At 33.5% G+C, this 14,354-nt stretch overlaps 2 protein-coding genes across 2 annotated transcripts; both read left to right on the plus strand.

Moving 5' to 3' along the window:
- Positions 1–587: 587 nt before the first annotated feature.
- On the plus strand, positions 588–3,774 carry LOC120081253 (aquaporin PIP2-1-like). The gene is made up of 4 exons (XM_090315654.1): positions 588–963; positions 1,325–1,620; positions 3,205–3,345; positions 3,477–3,774. Exons 1-4 carry the CDS (start codon positions 657–659, stop codon positions 3,594–3,596), a joined length of 864 nt encoding a protein of 287 aa, XP_090171780.1. The 5' UTR covers positions 588–656; the 3' UTR covers positions 3,597–3,774.
- A 7,962-nt stretch (positions 3,775–11,736) lies between these two features.
- On the plus strand, positions 11,737–13,720 carry LOC120081607 (uncharacterized). The gene is made up of 2 exons (XM_090315656.1): positions 11,737–12,118; positions 13,420–13,720. The coding sequence occupies exons 1-2, from the start codon at positions 11,845–11,847 to the stop codon at positions 13,443–13,445; spliced, it is 300 nt and encodes a 99-aa protein (XP_090171782.1). The 5' UTR covers positions 11,737–11,844; the 3' UTR covers positions 13,446–13,720.
- The last annotated feature ends 634 nt before the right edge of the window (positions 13,721–14,354 follow it).

Here is a 14,354-nt window from a genome sequence, read left to right on the forward strand (position 1 = left end):
AGGTGTAAATGTACATAGAACATAAAGTTAGATTCGTGTCCAATAATTTTGTGAATTACAAAACAAAAAAAGATATATAATACTTTTTAAAGTTTCAATTTCTAAGGGGTGTTTGAGACAAAATTATCCTAATATTATTTTAAAACTCATATTTGTTACGGTTTTTATTATTTTACATTTATCATTTTTTTTTCTTCACTATGGTGTTTACTGTTTTATTCTAAATTAAAATAGTTTAACTAAAATAATCAACACCACAGATACAAACTATTATAACCTAACTATGATAATCAAGACTATAATAATCAACTTATTATTCTAAGTGTCTTCTAAATACTTTTTAAAATTGAAAGACTTATTAGATAGAAACACAAACTCTAAAATTTCATAAACTTATAATTTAACTTATATAATAAGCCACGAAAAATGATACTTAACTTATATAAAATGGAAACTAATATTAGCAAATATAGTAATGGTTTCCAAAGAAGAATAATTAAAAGAAAAAATCACGTAGAAAATAATAAATCACTTCAACGACAATACACGCCCATCACTCCATATAAATTCCCCACTCTCCTTCCTCCTTTCCTCGCCCAAACTTTTCTCCCTTCTTCTTCTCTTCAATATCTCTCTTTGCAATTCCTTTTTAGATTATGGCCAAAGACGACGTGACGGTGGCGCGAGGGTTCCCCGGCAAGGACTACCAGGACCCTCCGCCGGCACCGCTGTTCGACTCGGCGGAGCTCGGCAAGTGGTCCTTTTACAGGGCCATCATCGCCGAGTTCACTGCCACTCTTCTTTTTCTCTATGTCACCATCTTGACTGTGATTGGCTACAATAGCCAGACCGATACCGATAAGCCTGGTGCCGACGCTTGCGACGGCGTTGGCATTCTCGGCATCGCTTGGTCCTTTGGCGGCATGATCTTTGTCCTTGTCTACTGCACCGCCGGCATTTCAGGTCTGTTAATTAACGAGAGCGTGTAACAATGTGACTCACGATTTTACTTGGTCCGTCATTTATTTTTACTTTGAGTAAAAAGTTAAGAGACCACATTACTGATAGAAAGTATCGGATGTGACCGCTTGGATATAGTTTTTTTTATCTTCATATCATAAAACAAAACAACATATTTAGAAGAAGATTTCGAAAAGCAGGGTTCTTTAATATTTTATACTTTATAATTATTTTATTTCTTCATGTAACGAGAAAATAATTATCACTAAGATTTTTTGGTTGATAATTTCTTTTAATGTAATTAATATAATATTGTATTTTTTTAAAAAAATAATTAATATATTTGTGGAAAAATAAACTGCAGGAGGGCACATAAATCCAGCGGTGACGTTCGGGCTATTCTTGGCTCGTAAAGTGTCGTTGGTGCGGGCAGTGGCGTACATGGTGGCTCAGTGTTTAGGAGCCGTATGCGGAACGGGGCTCGTGAAAGCGTTCCAGAAGGCTTACTTCAACAAGTACGGTGGCGGTGCGAACCAGGTGGCCCATGGCTACACCAAAGGCACCGGCTTGGGGGCTGAAATCGTGGGTACCTTCATCTTGGTTTACACCGTCTTCTCCGCCACTGATTCCAAGAGAAACGCCAGAGACTCCCATGTTCCTGTACGTTCTGTTATCTTCCCCTAATTTATTTATTTATTTATTTTTATATTTTCACTCCATTCCCTCTAACGTTTTTTATTTTAATATATGCCCTATAAAATTTCTTTCTCTAACATACTACTTTTCATTATTTAACAGAATCTTCATTTAAATATCATTTTGTGTCAATTTGCAGATGTTTTAAATATTAAATATATTTTTAAAGTTAATTATGAACATGCGTTACCCGCCAGTACAGTAGCTCCGCTGAATCTCGGATTTGTCTGTGGGATTTTTGTTTGTTATTTTGGATGGATCTGTTATATTTGTATGGATTTTGTTTTGAATAGTTCTGAACAGCTACCCTATTATATAATTAATTTTTTTGGCCATAGTTTTCTGTATTAAAAAAAAGCAAAGATTCAAATCAATTTCAAAATCCATCACCTAATCTGTTATTTGTGGCTATAAATATTAGTCCATGTAATTAATATTCTAATTTTATACTAAACAACAACGAAACGAAACTGAATAGAATGGTTTTGAAAGCTGAGAAAACATATTAAAAATGGTCAAAGAAATCTGTGCTCAAAATAGGTATTTCCCAGATCCTAAAACTCCAAAAACCCTTTGTTTGCTTCCCAAGAAAATGAGGGTTTTTGTTTCCCCATGTAACCACACCAATGGTTTGAAGGGCCATTCAATGTGAGCTACAGCAAAAACCCTTTGTTTCCAAGATAAAGCTGTATAAATGTTAGGCATCAGCGTGGCCATTAAGGCCGTTGGGGTCAGTTTTGGTCACCTTTTTTGGACACCTCATATAATATTCTTTCCCCATCATAAAAGAATTACCTCTTTTCTTCATTTTTTTTCCTTTTTATTTCTTTGAGTTTAGAGTTTCCTTTTTTGTTATATTACTTATTGCCTTGGGTTTTGTGTAAGAATCTCTCACTTCCATCCGAACTAAATCCTATTATTCTCCCACATGGCTGCCACGTCATTACCCCTCTACTCTATTTCTTCCCAAATTACATAACTTACCCATTTTATCATTTTTTACCCTATGTCAAGGGTAATAGAGAACAGAAACATTCTTTTAAACAACGGGCAAACTTTGGGAGTAGCTTTTTTTATTATATTACTATTGGTTGGGGTCTCACGAGACTGGCTTTTCACCCCTGTTCTACCTGTCCAATCACCCCTATGGCCTTTTTCTATGGGTTGTTAGAGATCCAACTCTTTAATGTCACGTTTTCTTGTCTTTTTACTTTTTTCATGTTTTGGTAAGAAATGATTCACCTTTTGACTCATGTCATGAGTTTATTTTATTAGTCAAAGTTTTAGCTTAATCATTTTTTTTGTTTTTTATTCCTCTCACGTTTCTAACTTTGAATTTGTGACTTGCTTGTTTATTTTCGAGTTTCGTGATTGGATTCTATCTGAAGGCTATTCTTTGGCTTTTTCTTTTATTCTCAAGTGTTGAATTTTGTTGTTGTATTGAATGATTTTGATCATTTTCTTGTTGAATCAAATGTCTTTTTGGCCTGTTTTCAAATAGTTTGATTTGATCTTTTTTTTTTTTTTTTTTTTTTTAAATAACAAAAGGTATTGGGCCCACTCCCAATTGGGTTTGCTGTGTTTATGGTTCACTTGGCCACCATCCCCATTACTGGGACAAGCATCAACCCTGCCAGAAGCTTCGGACCTGCTGTTATCTTAAACAGGCAAAAACCTTGGGATGACCATGTTAGTATCTCTAATATCTAATCTAATCTTTCTATACATTCAAATTCATTTACATGTTAATTTTAATTCTTAAATGCAATATCTGTGGATTATAATTCTTAACAAAGTGTTAATGGACTGGGCTTTTGCAGTGGATATTCTGGGTTGGGCCATTCGTCGGGGCCGCAATCGCAGCCTTCTACCATCAGTTCATTTTGAGAGCCGGCGCTCGCAAGGCTTTCAGTTCTTTCAGCAGCAGCCCCTCCGTTTGATGATTGTATTCCACAAGCAAAAGTCATTTTTAAGCTTTTTTTAACTTTTGGTTTGGGGGCGATTGTTCAAATATGCGCTTTGTTTTTCTTTCTTATTAGTTTTTAACTTTAAGCTTGTTGTATTGTAATTGTAAGTTGTAACCACTTGGCTTATTAATGTTCATTTTTTATGCCCCTATATCCTTGGCCAACAATCCTATTCCTATGCTTGTGTGTTCATAAAATGGTTACAGAAGTTTGTTTATATATTCTAAAGTTAACATGAGGCTTTATTTGTACTTTCATCATTTATTTCTATGAAAGTTGTTTTGTTTTTACACAAGAAAACCTTCATTACAACTGTTAAATATATGTCATAGAGACATCAAGCTCCTAAGCTACCTACAATGGAAATGGAGATGTCTACGCGCCACATTGGGCAATCTACGAACATGGCAAACAACATATTATGAAAACCAAAATAAGAAGAAATAATATCTCTTAAAATCGTAGCCCACTTCAGTGGAAACACCAATTTGGTCATTTAACATCTGCACCATCAGTTGCAAGTCGGACAAAAGATGGAAATCTTGGATCTCTACTCACTTAGTCGGCTAAAACCCGTCCAAAAATAGCATAAGCCACTGTTGAAAGGGTTGACGGAGTCCTTGGTTTAAAACCTTGCAAATCGGTAACAAAACGACCATTAGACTTTTTAACAAGAACCCCAATACTATACCTAGTGTCATCTAGAACAAAAAACATATCAATTGCTAGTCCATTTTGGACCATCTTACATAGGAGACAAAAGGGCAACAACAAATTCTATTTTCGGCTTCAAATTCACATGTAAAAAATCTTCAATGTAATCGAAGATCAACTCACATTTCATACTAATATCAGCAAATAACTTAAAGAAATATAAGTTATTGTAGCTTTTATTTAGAATAATCAAGGAAATTCAATAGGAAATGCATTAACTTAAGAAGGAAATCATGTTAAAAGATGAGTTTTGCGTTCAACACTTGTGAAACTTGTTAATCCTATCTAAAATACAGGATTTGAAGAACAAAAAATAAAAATTATCAAGCTGTAAGGAGAAACATGGACACATATAGGGTTGGCAACGGGATCGGAATGGGGAGAGGGGATTTACCCCTATCCCCATCAATTGAAGGCAGGGACGAGGGCAGGGATTCCTCGTCAGGGGAAACAGATCCCCCAAGGACCCATCCCCATTATCCCCTGTTAAAAAAATAGCAAAGATCTCAAAATTTGTAACTCATAGCGACAATAATGACTTCGGAGCCGATCCTTGTAACTCATCACAGTAGGGTGTGCTTGACGACGAATGATGGCCTGTTCGAAGACGGCAGACAACAAGGTGTTCGACAGAGGAAAGTGTGCTTGAAGACTATAGGGTGTGATTTACTTTGACAGCGGCAACATGTTCAGAGGGGGAGAACAGAGAAGATTAAAGATATGAAGAGATGAGATGGTGAACCTTGCGGTTGTGGCTATCATGAATCGTGAACTTGATAAACAAGGTGAAGTGAAAATAAAAAATGAATGGTGAAAAGAGATTAGGGTTTAGGTAATTAGGCTTGGAAGTTGGATTAGACTAACTACAAAGACCTTTTAAGTTTTAGATAATATTATAAAATTAATTAAATTTAAAATACTTATTACATTACATTACATTATATATATATATATATATAATTAAAAATCTAATTGGGGTCGAGAGTCGGGATGGGGATACCCTCCTCATCCCCACCCCATCCTCAGACGGGGACCCTAACAAGGTCCTTAGTTTGTTTCCCATCCTCAGTCAAGTTGGGGATTCCTCCACCCAATTAGTTGGGACCCCGCAGAGACCTAAACCTGCATGTTTTGTTTTTTTTTTTTTTTTTTTTTTTTTTTTTTTTTTTTTTTGCCAAAGACACATGGCTCGAGGTGCTGAAGTTGATCAACACATGGTTAGTGCATTACATAAGTTCACTTCCTAACAAATCAAGATACAAGTTAGTAGTAGACATAATAGGATGCAGCTGAGCCAATCAATGTATCACGAAAGAGGCGGTGAAGCAGGGCATGGAAATTAATGTGCCTGTCAAATAGTCATGAGAGAGAACAAGTTATTGAACTCGAAGGCTATAAATAGAAGTCCTTAGTGAAAAAAGGTAGATCTCTGGGCACAGCGTGAAACACTTAGAGAGAGATCTTTGTACATACGTAGATAAGAGAGGAAGACAATGACCAAGTCTATTCCACTGAAGACTAAGGAGAGACTGTCGAGATTGAGCTCGAGAGAGTGATCTTCTGGTTCACTTTCCATACATCTTCACAGCCAAAGCAAGCATCATAACCAAAGGAAAACTCAGTAATCTGACTAACCTAAACTACTTAACCCAAACTGTAAGGGTTAGGTTAAAAAAATTTTAGTTTCGGATCGGGTCTTGGGTTATTAAAATTTTGGTTTGGTTCAACCCAACCCGACTTGAAATATATATATATATATATATATATATATAGTAAAATATAATTTATTTTTAGGTCTTTTGCCACTCGATAGTTTTTGTGCCAATTCCATTCGCTTCCAAAATCGTCATCTTCCTCAGTCCTTTATCTCGCTCAATTGTTGTCTCTATCTACCTCAGTTCGCCTCGCTAATCACCATAAAAAAGGAAAAGAAACAATTTAGAAGCTGCTACAAAAAGGAATTTAGAAGAAGAGGAAGAAGACGAACATGAATTTTAGAAAGTCAACATCATTCTTCCCTACTTTTAGGACATTGCTTTAATTTGGGTAATTCTTATTCTTCTTTAATTTATTCTCCTTGATCACTTTTTTTTTTTTTTTAAGTTCTCCCCTCTTTTGTTTTCTCTTTTGCCCCTTTGAAATATTGTCTTCATATCTTGAATTTTATCTATGGTGCTATAATTGATTCTTGCCTCTAGTTCTCCACCTTCCTCCCCAGTTCGTTTTACGTCTCCCTCAACTCCCCAGCTCACGCCTTACCTCACGATCTCCATCAAGATCCCAAGAAGGATTCAAGGAAGAGAATTAAAAAAAAAAAAAAAAAATAGAAACCCGATGACCCAACCTGAAAATATTGGGTTGGGTTGACCCTTTATCAAGAACCGATCGGTTCACGTATCTTACCAACCCGAAATCCTCTAACCTGGCCTAACTTAACTCATGTACACCCCCAATCTTTATCCATTCAACTAACTCTTTTATTTACCTTCTAGATATCTCTAAACTCATTGGATATGGAACTTTCACTTGTATTATTTAATTACTTTCAATGCAATCATGATTTTCTCCATCTCTTTACCTCAGTTCACCCATCATGAGTAGCTAAATCGCATATGGGTTGGGTAGAGTGATTCATCATCCTAATGAGTTGAGTGCAAAAGTGAGTTCCTCTTGTTTAATATGTGGTTATTATCTTGCTTTAATCCATCTAGCTAATTGATTTAAGTAGAAGTAATCAACTACTTGAGAGAGAAAGTGATTGTGGACTTCATTAAAGAAGGAAGTTGCTTTAGAGATAAAGTCAACTAATTTGTTTACTTAACTTAGCATGCATCTTAGAGATAACATAAATATAGCTTGAGCACCAAGAGGTGTAGAAATTAACTTAAAGTTAAAAAAGAACACTACACTTGTTCATTGATAATTCAACGCTTGCTATCTGTGATTTCCACCTTCAACGCATCACCATCACACACATAGTCAATGCATGCCACCTACACCATTCCTTCACCTTGATTTACAATTATGCTTAAGTAGTTATTCAAGGGAGTCACCAAATATTTAGAAAATATTGTGAAAATCATTTAACTAACTTCATTAGTTATATGAAGTCCCTGTGTTTGACTTTGGTATCCCCAAGAAACTCCATTAAAACTTACACTTGGGTTCATTTGGAGAAAACATGTATACAATTTAGATAATTCAATTGATTAATATAACACACATGCACCAAGAGATTATTATATCATCATTTTTTTCAACATTAGCCATCGAGATGGACTTGTCCACAATTGAATTATTACTGTCATTCCATAACGTCCACATCCCAAAAGTACAACACTTGGAACTTCGATGCCGTTAATACCTTCACCAAAATTGAAAGTTGTCGAAAGATCTAGAGTTTTTATATATTAAAGATTATTTACTGAAATCTGAAAAATTGTCAAAAATAACATGTTTAAATTTTCACTTTATTAATTTAGCACGTTTTTTTAAAACTTGTTCAAATAGTTTTTCTCGGTCTATTTCGGACGAGATCGACCACTGAGATTTAGTTAAAAATTTATTTTTTTCTAACTTATTGATTGTTTTGGGTCTTCTCGATACATCTCGCTAGATTATATAATAAGATTTGGGTAGATCCAAATGTTACGTAATCTTCCAAAATCTTTCCAAAATTTAAAAACCACACTTTTACACAATTGGAAGAAATTTGAAAAGATAATCGGTAAATTAATTAGATAATCAGTAAATCAATTTAGAAATTTGTGTAAATATAAATTGAAGGTAAGATTTGCTAGATTTTTTTGAGAAATATTGTAAGAGAAAATTCGGGAAGAGGTAAGAGTGTTGGAGTTGATGCCCTAAATCTCGTGGGTCTTGTATTTTGTAATTGTATTGTACAAATAATTTATTTATCTAATAAAATCTAAGGCATTTTATTTGATATTTAGTAGCATTAACCCATAAAATCATTAAACTAAGATAAAAGTTTATCTCCTATAACTTAAACATATATGTGGAGACATACAGGTGGATCATGTTTAAGTGATAACCTAAACGGTCTGTAGTAGATGGATAAGATTGGGTACCTTATCCTGATGACACTACAAATATGATCCGCTTTTTAGTTGTTATAATTGTTATAAAGTGCTATAAATGATCTGATCCTAATCATTCGTGCACTTGAGGAGGGGTGTTCTATACAAAAAGTTCGTATAAGACCAGACCACGAAATGAATAGTCTCACTATATAACACTGTTAATAGAAGAGACTTACATTTCACTAGGATGACCATAGGTGACTTGATTTGAATCCTGAGTGAGATGTGAACTTCTGCCTATGAAGGCGGTCTTTTGATTTGCATAGGTGAGAATGGCCTGTATCGCCGACTCAATATGCCTTTCATTTTAGGGATTTGTCTGATTGGGGAGTTGGGAACGCAACTTTACAAGAAGAAGTTCACTCATTCCCTACTGTTAGGGAAAGTGGAGAAATTACTATCTTAAGGGCTGATTCTGAGGCTTGAACAGCGTGACGCACATCCTCTCCTGGTCTGAGAGAGGGTTGGTCATAGTTGGACTATGATTTATTTTTCATTAGAGGGATCAGTGGTATTTAAGGAGTTAGATGTAATTATAGGAATAAAACAGTATTTTTGGCTCAACTATACTTATGAGCAATTTGTGGAAGGTCAAGGACAAAACGGTATTTTTGGCCCAACTGTACTTACGAGCAATTTGTGGAGGGTCAACCCACCATTAATTGGTTATATCCAATGGACACATAAATATATCTATAGTGTGAAGAGTGCAGCTATCGGTCTTTAGTGGAAGTTGGTTTATTTAATTAAAGAGTTTAATTAATTGATCAAGTACCATTGGATCTTCAATCTATAGGTACATAAGGTCCCCTCGATAGCTCAACTAGGATTAATGAGAATCGAATGAGGAAATTAATTATATATGATAAAATTAATATAATGTATATGATACATTATAATATAAAGAGAGAAAATAAATCTTTGAATTTGATTCAAATATTAATTATATGAATGTGATTCATATAAAACTATAAGTTAAATTTAATACAAATATGATTCATATTAAATACTATAGGTTAAATGAGAGAATATCAAACTATGGGTTATATTATATATGATATAATATAAACTATAGGTTATGTGTTATATTAGATATAACATATAGTATATTATATATATATATATATATATAATAACTAAGTTAAAATTTTTAATTTTTTTTTTAAATTTTATTTTTTTGAATTAATAAAGGGAGGGGATAACTCCCCCCTTATTCTCTCATTTAATTGTGGGAGCAAGAAGAATACCAAGGTTTCTAGTGGTGGTATCCAAATTTTAGGTTTTGTCGTTGCTGTGTTCTTTTGGTTCGAAGAGTTCGTGGGAGAACGTTGAGATCATGATCGAGAGGAATTACGTGAAGATTTGTGACTTCAAGGGTAAGTACTTCAAAACTCATAATTTCCTCGATGTTTTCTTTCGTGTAAAGCATGCTGTAATTTAGATGCATACCAATCGTTTTTTAATTCTGAATTTTTTGTTTCTGTATAAAATAATATTGGTCTACGATCCACTTCCACGCGAGTGCTCACGCATCCTTCAAAGGGTTGGTATAAGGTTTGGAGAGATTGCATATAATTTGAAAAGATTATGTGGTTCTCAGACCCGTGCAAAAGAACATCGAGATTCTATATTTAGACTTTTTCGGTGAAATTTCAAGCATAATTAACACCCAAATTCATATATTTGAACTTTCTCGGAGGAATTTCAGGCAAGATTAATATTGAAATTCTATATATTTCCCAAATCTTATCTAATTTGTCGCAAAATTTGATATTTCCAAAATTTGAAAATGAATCAATTTGGAAAATCTATTTTGATAATTGGAAAACCCAATTGGAAAATCTATTTTGATAGTTTGTATAAGATTTAGGAAGATTAATAAAAAAAATCTAATATGAATGTGTAATAGGATGTACCGAGAAGGTCAAAACAATTGATAAGTTAGAAAACGTTGTTTCTTTAACTAAATCTCGGTGGCTACTCTCGTCCAAGATGGACCGAGAAAAACTATCCTATCTAATTTTCAAAAAACGTGCTAGTTTTGTAAGGTGAAAACTTAAACATGGTATTTCTGACAATTTTCCTTAAAATCTCTCCCCACAACTAACATCTTTTTAAAATCAAAACTCGTAAATTAGCATTAGTTTTATTAGAAGTTGTTAGTAGTTTTTTTTTTATTTATTTTTTTTAGCATATAAACAATAAATTAAATTTTCTTGATCATTAACTATCTTTGTATAATAATTAAAGTAAGCATATGTCAATTGACATCCAAATGTGTTAGTATCGATGAGATATGTAGTTCGAATCCTTTTACCCAATTGGTAGAAAACCTATTTCTTGCATATTAATTCTCACTACCAAGATTTTAATGACAGTAAATTATCATTTTTTTTTGTTTTAAAATTATTTTATAGTATTTTTTGTATGAATATTTATGTTTTTGATAAAAAAAAAAAAATCTTTTGAAAAAACTAGATTTTTTCTCGACGGGCGATCAACATGGAAAATGTCATATGCAAAATTACATTTATCCCTTACTTATTAAATGCCATTAATAACATTCATCAGTTTTCTTACCAACTTTTCCGATCAAAATTGTATGAGAAATTGTAAATTTGATTGTTTGACTCATGTTTTTGGTTGATGCATTCATGTTAATTCAAATAATTTTTTAAGTCTACATTTAAAACTTTCCAGATCTCTTACAAGAATTATTTAAGATAATTAGTAAATTTTGAAACTTAGAAACTAATTTAAAATAAAACTCAAAACTAAAAAATTAGATTCTTCGGTAGTTATTTCGTTTTTTTTTACGCATTTTGAAAATTAAGCTTATTTTCCCCCTATTTCTTATAACGATATGCATCTTTTTTTAGTACAATAGTTGAATTTTTAGCTAAATTCGAAAATAAAACAAGTTTTTAAAAGTTACTTTTTTTTTTTGTTTTCAAAATTTTGTTTGATTTTTTGGATTATTGATAAAAAGTAGATAACAAAAGAAGAAATTTAGATGTAAGAGTAATATTTATGGATTTAATATTTTTTTAAAAAAATCAAATAGTTACTCAATGGAACTTAAATATCTAACATTTTAAAATTTTAAAATTTAAGAAGAAAATAAATTATTATTATTATTGTTTTTGTCAGGATAACAATTATTTAACAACAAATTTAGAAATTAATTAAAATATGGTAGAGAATGGAAGGAAATAAAAAAAATGAAGATAAATTGACTTCACGAGATGGGAAAAAATGGCACTAGAAATTGAAAGTCTGCCCTAAAATTATCGTATATTTCAAAACAAAATGCACAAACAATACAAAATAGAAGTCAATTTTTGTGAAATACTCTGATAGAAGCTTCATCCCTCTTCATTGTTCATCCCAATCGAGAGGGGAAGATGCATCTATGGCCTTCGACGAGGATCAGAGACTCTTTCAAGCACGCTTACATCAAAAAGCTGGAATGGAACCTCCACAGAATGAAAATTCAAAAGCATCAGCAGCAATCTTCGAGCAAACAAAACTTGTTGGATAAAGAACAAGCTTCTGATGCTGCTGATGGCGAACCTGCAGAATGTTCCAGTTCACTTTCTTTTGGTCAACGAGTACTTGAATTCTCCTCAGAACTCCTCCTTCTTCTCTCCTGTTGTTACTGCTGCTATTGCTGCGGAGGTCATTAATTCTTCTTTCCCCTTTTCAAAATCATCTTCTGAAATTCCATCTTGCATATAAAATTTACCGATTAGGTCCTAATTTTAAGTTTACAAGGTGATTGATCTTGAATTTTGGATTTGAAATGTCTATGGTAGCTTCGATAGTTGGGGCTGAGGGTTTTGGTTGTGTTTGGGTATTGTTAAGAGTATACTGAAAAGAATAAATTCGCTATAATTGAATTTGGTTTTTGAGTTGAAGAGTGATCTAACATTTACAAAGCTACAGGAATCGTATCCTGACTACTTCACTTTTTAGCTTTTGTGCTCATTTAGGTTCCACAAGTAAGAGGAGTATTACAAATTCCATAGCTTGAAAGTGATAAATTTCTTAAATTTTAGTTTTCCGTTTTCGAGGATAGGTTTCCATTGCTTTATTGCTGGTTCTTGCAGTTTTCTCATTTGAATTTGTAGTCTAGGGACGAGGAAGCTTTGAAGGCTTCAATGGATTTGTTTTGAATGGAACTGATAGTAAAAATCTGCACGAAACCGACCTTTGAGCACTTAGAAAGTCATTTCAAACAAGCTCTAGAGAGAAAACGTGCAGGGCATTATCTAGTTCTTAAAAGCAGAATATTCCCCGTGTCTTACTGACTTTTACTCGACTAAAGAGTAGTTCGGGATTCTATTCCTTCAACGAACTTCAATCGTATACGTGTTTGATGTCATGAACAATTGTCAAAAACATCTAGATCTTTTGAATTGTCATTACTAGACCACTTCTAGATCTGACAACTTAAGTTGATGCTTGTAGGTTCGATAATTAGTATGAGACCAACAAATGCTTATTACTATTGATTCGAAGTTTGAACATAAAACTTTTGTTCAAACACATGTTGAATTACCATTTGTCTTAAAAGCTTAAGCGTATTTCATTTAACTTAGTTTTTTTTATCGACATATTACTATGTATTCCCAAGGACCATGTTATGATACTTAAAAGATCGTTTTCTCTGTGATGGTTGAGAATGTTTTTCTTTTCCATGATTCGTTTGAACTTTGTAGTAGTGCCAAATTTGTTCGGCTTACATGGGGCACTACAATACCAAAATATTAGGAATACTGTGGAAAATCTTGAGTTACCCTTAACAATTACTTCTTAAACTTACATCTTTCTTTAAGCACCCATTTGTGGCAAGCTCGAGACTGTCTTTCCTCTTACGTTCATATTCTATTATGACAATGTTCTTCATTGAGGATAGATAATTCATAGTAAAAGTGTGCATCTTGCAAACATTTGATATTAGCATCATGCTCTTGCAGCTTGCCTCTCCGAAGAAGAACATTAATGTTGTTGAAGAATAGATGCTTGGAATTGATAAAGACAGCTGATTGATGCAGATGATATTTACATTATTTGTACTGTAGCCTAGCCATGTACAGGTAATTCTAGCGTTAATGAACATTGGCACATATTGATCTCCTTTTCTTTTCATTACGTTGAAGATATTGTTAAACCTAAACCAGGGAATTATATATACATGTAACTTAGATTTAGGAACTCCCAACATACTGTTGGGATAAACACTATATTCTTCGGATCAATTATCCACTCTTGTGTGAATTTAATAGAATACTAATTAACTAGCAACAACAATAATAATCAAGGACACATGCAATTTGAACGTGGAAAACCCCCTTAATATGAGGAGTAAAAAACCATGGACCGAAGTCAAATTCTCCACTATAATCAATAATGGGTTACAATGAGTTCTCTCTAGTCACAACTAGAGGCATACACATTAAATATCTCAAGATAACAATCTTGGCAACAAAACAACAACAAATTGAGAAAAATAAAATTGGAAACGTCTCACTTGAAGTGGCAACCAATTACCCACGGTATTTGACTGTAGGTAGCTCCAAACGAAATCTCCACCGTCTAGATTGAAGAACCTCATGTCAAGAACACGCTGTCAAAGTTTGAGCTCGATTGGACCATAGATTGATCCCCAAATGGCTGAAGAACGTTACTGTTCAGATTGCAAAGAAACTCCAATTTTCTGCCATTTTCTTAACTCTCGATTTGCGTTTTGCACACTGACCGGCGGCTGATGTATTGTTTTTAAACAATACCTAGAAAAAGCCCAATTGGGCCTTTATTGGGCTTTCACTAAAAGTGAAATAACTTAACAAATCTCCCCCTATTTCACTTTGTGGAGGATCTTGTCATTCTTGCGGCGGAACGACAAAACTCA

Source organism: Benincasa hispida, chromosome 7 (assembly GCF_027475165.1).
Source record: "Benincasa hispida cultivar pf3 chromosome 7, pf3_genome.v1.1, whole genome shotgun sequence".
Taxonomy (NCBI): domain Eukaryota; kingdom Viridiplantae; phylum Streptophyta; class Magnoliopsida; order Cucurbitales; family Cucurbitaceae; genus Benincasa; species Benincasa hispida.

Excerpts from the sequence above, each read along its gene's own strand:
- LOC120081253 (XM_090315654.1), top strand. The coding sequence starts at position 657 with ATGGCCAAAGACGACGTGACGGTGGCGCGAGGGTTCCCCGGCAAGGAC. Across the intron at positions 1,621-3,204 it reads CCAGAGACTCCCATGTTCCT|GTATTGGGCCCACTCCCAAT; the intron begins GTACGTTCTGTT and ends AAATAACAAAAG. Across the intron at positions 3,346-3,476 it reads AAAAACCTTGGGATGACCAT|TGGATATTCTGGGTTGGGCC; the intron begins GTTAGTATCTCT and ends GGGCTTTTGCAG.
- LOC120081607 (XM_090315656.1), top strand. The coding sequence starts at position 11,845 with ATGCATCTATGGCCTTCGACGAGGATCAGAGACTCTTTCAAGCACGCT. Across the intron at positions 12,119-13,419 it reads CTGCTGCTATTGCTGCGGAG|CTTGCCTCTCCGAAGAAGAA; the intron begins GTCATTAATTCT and ends ATGCTCTTGCAG.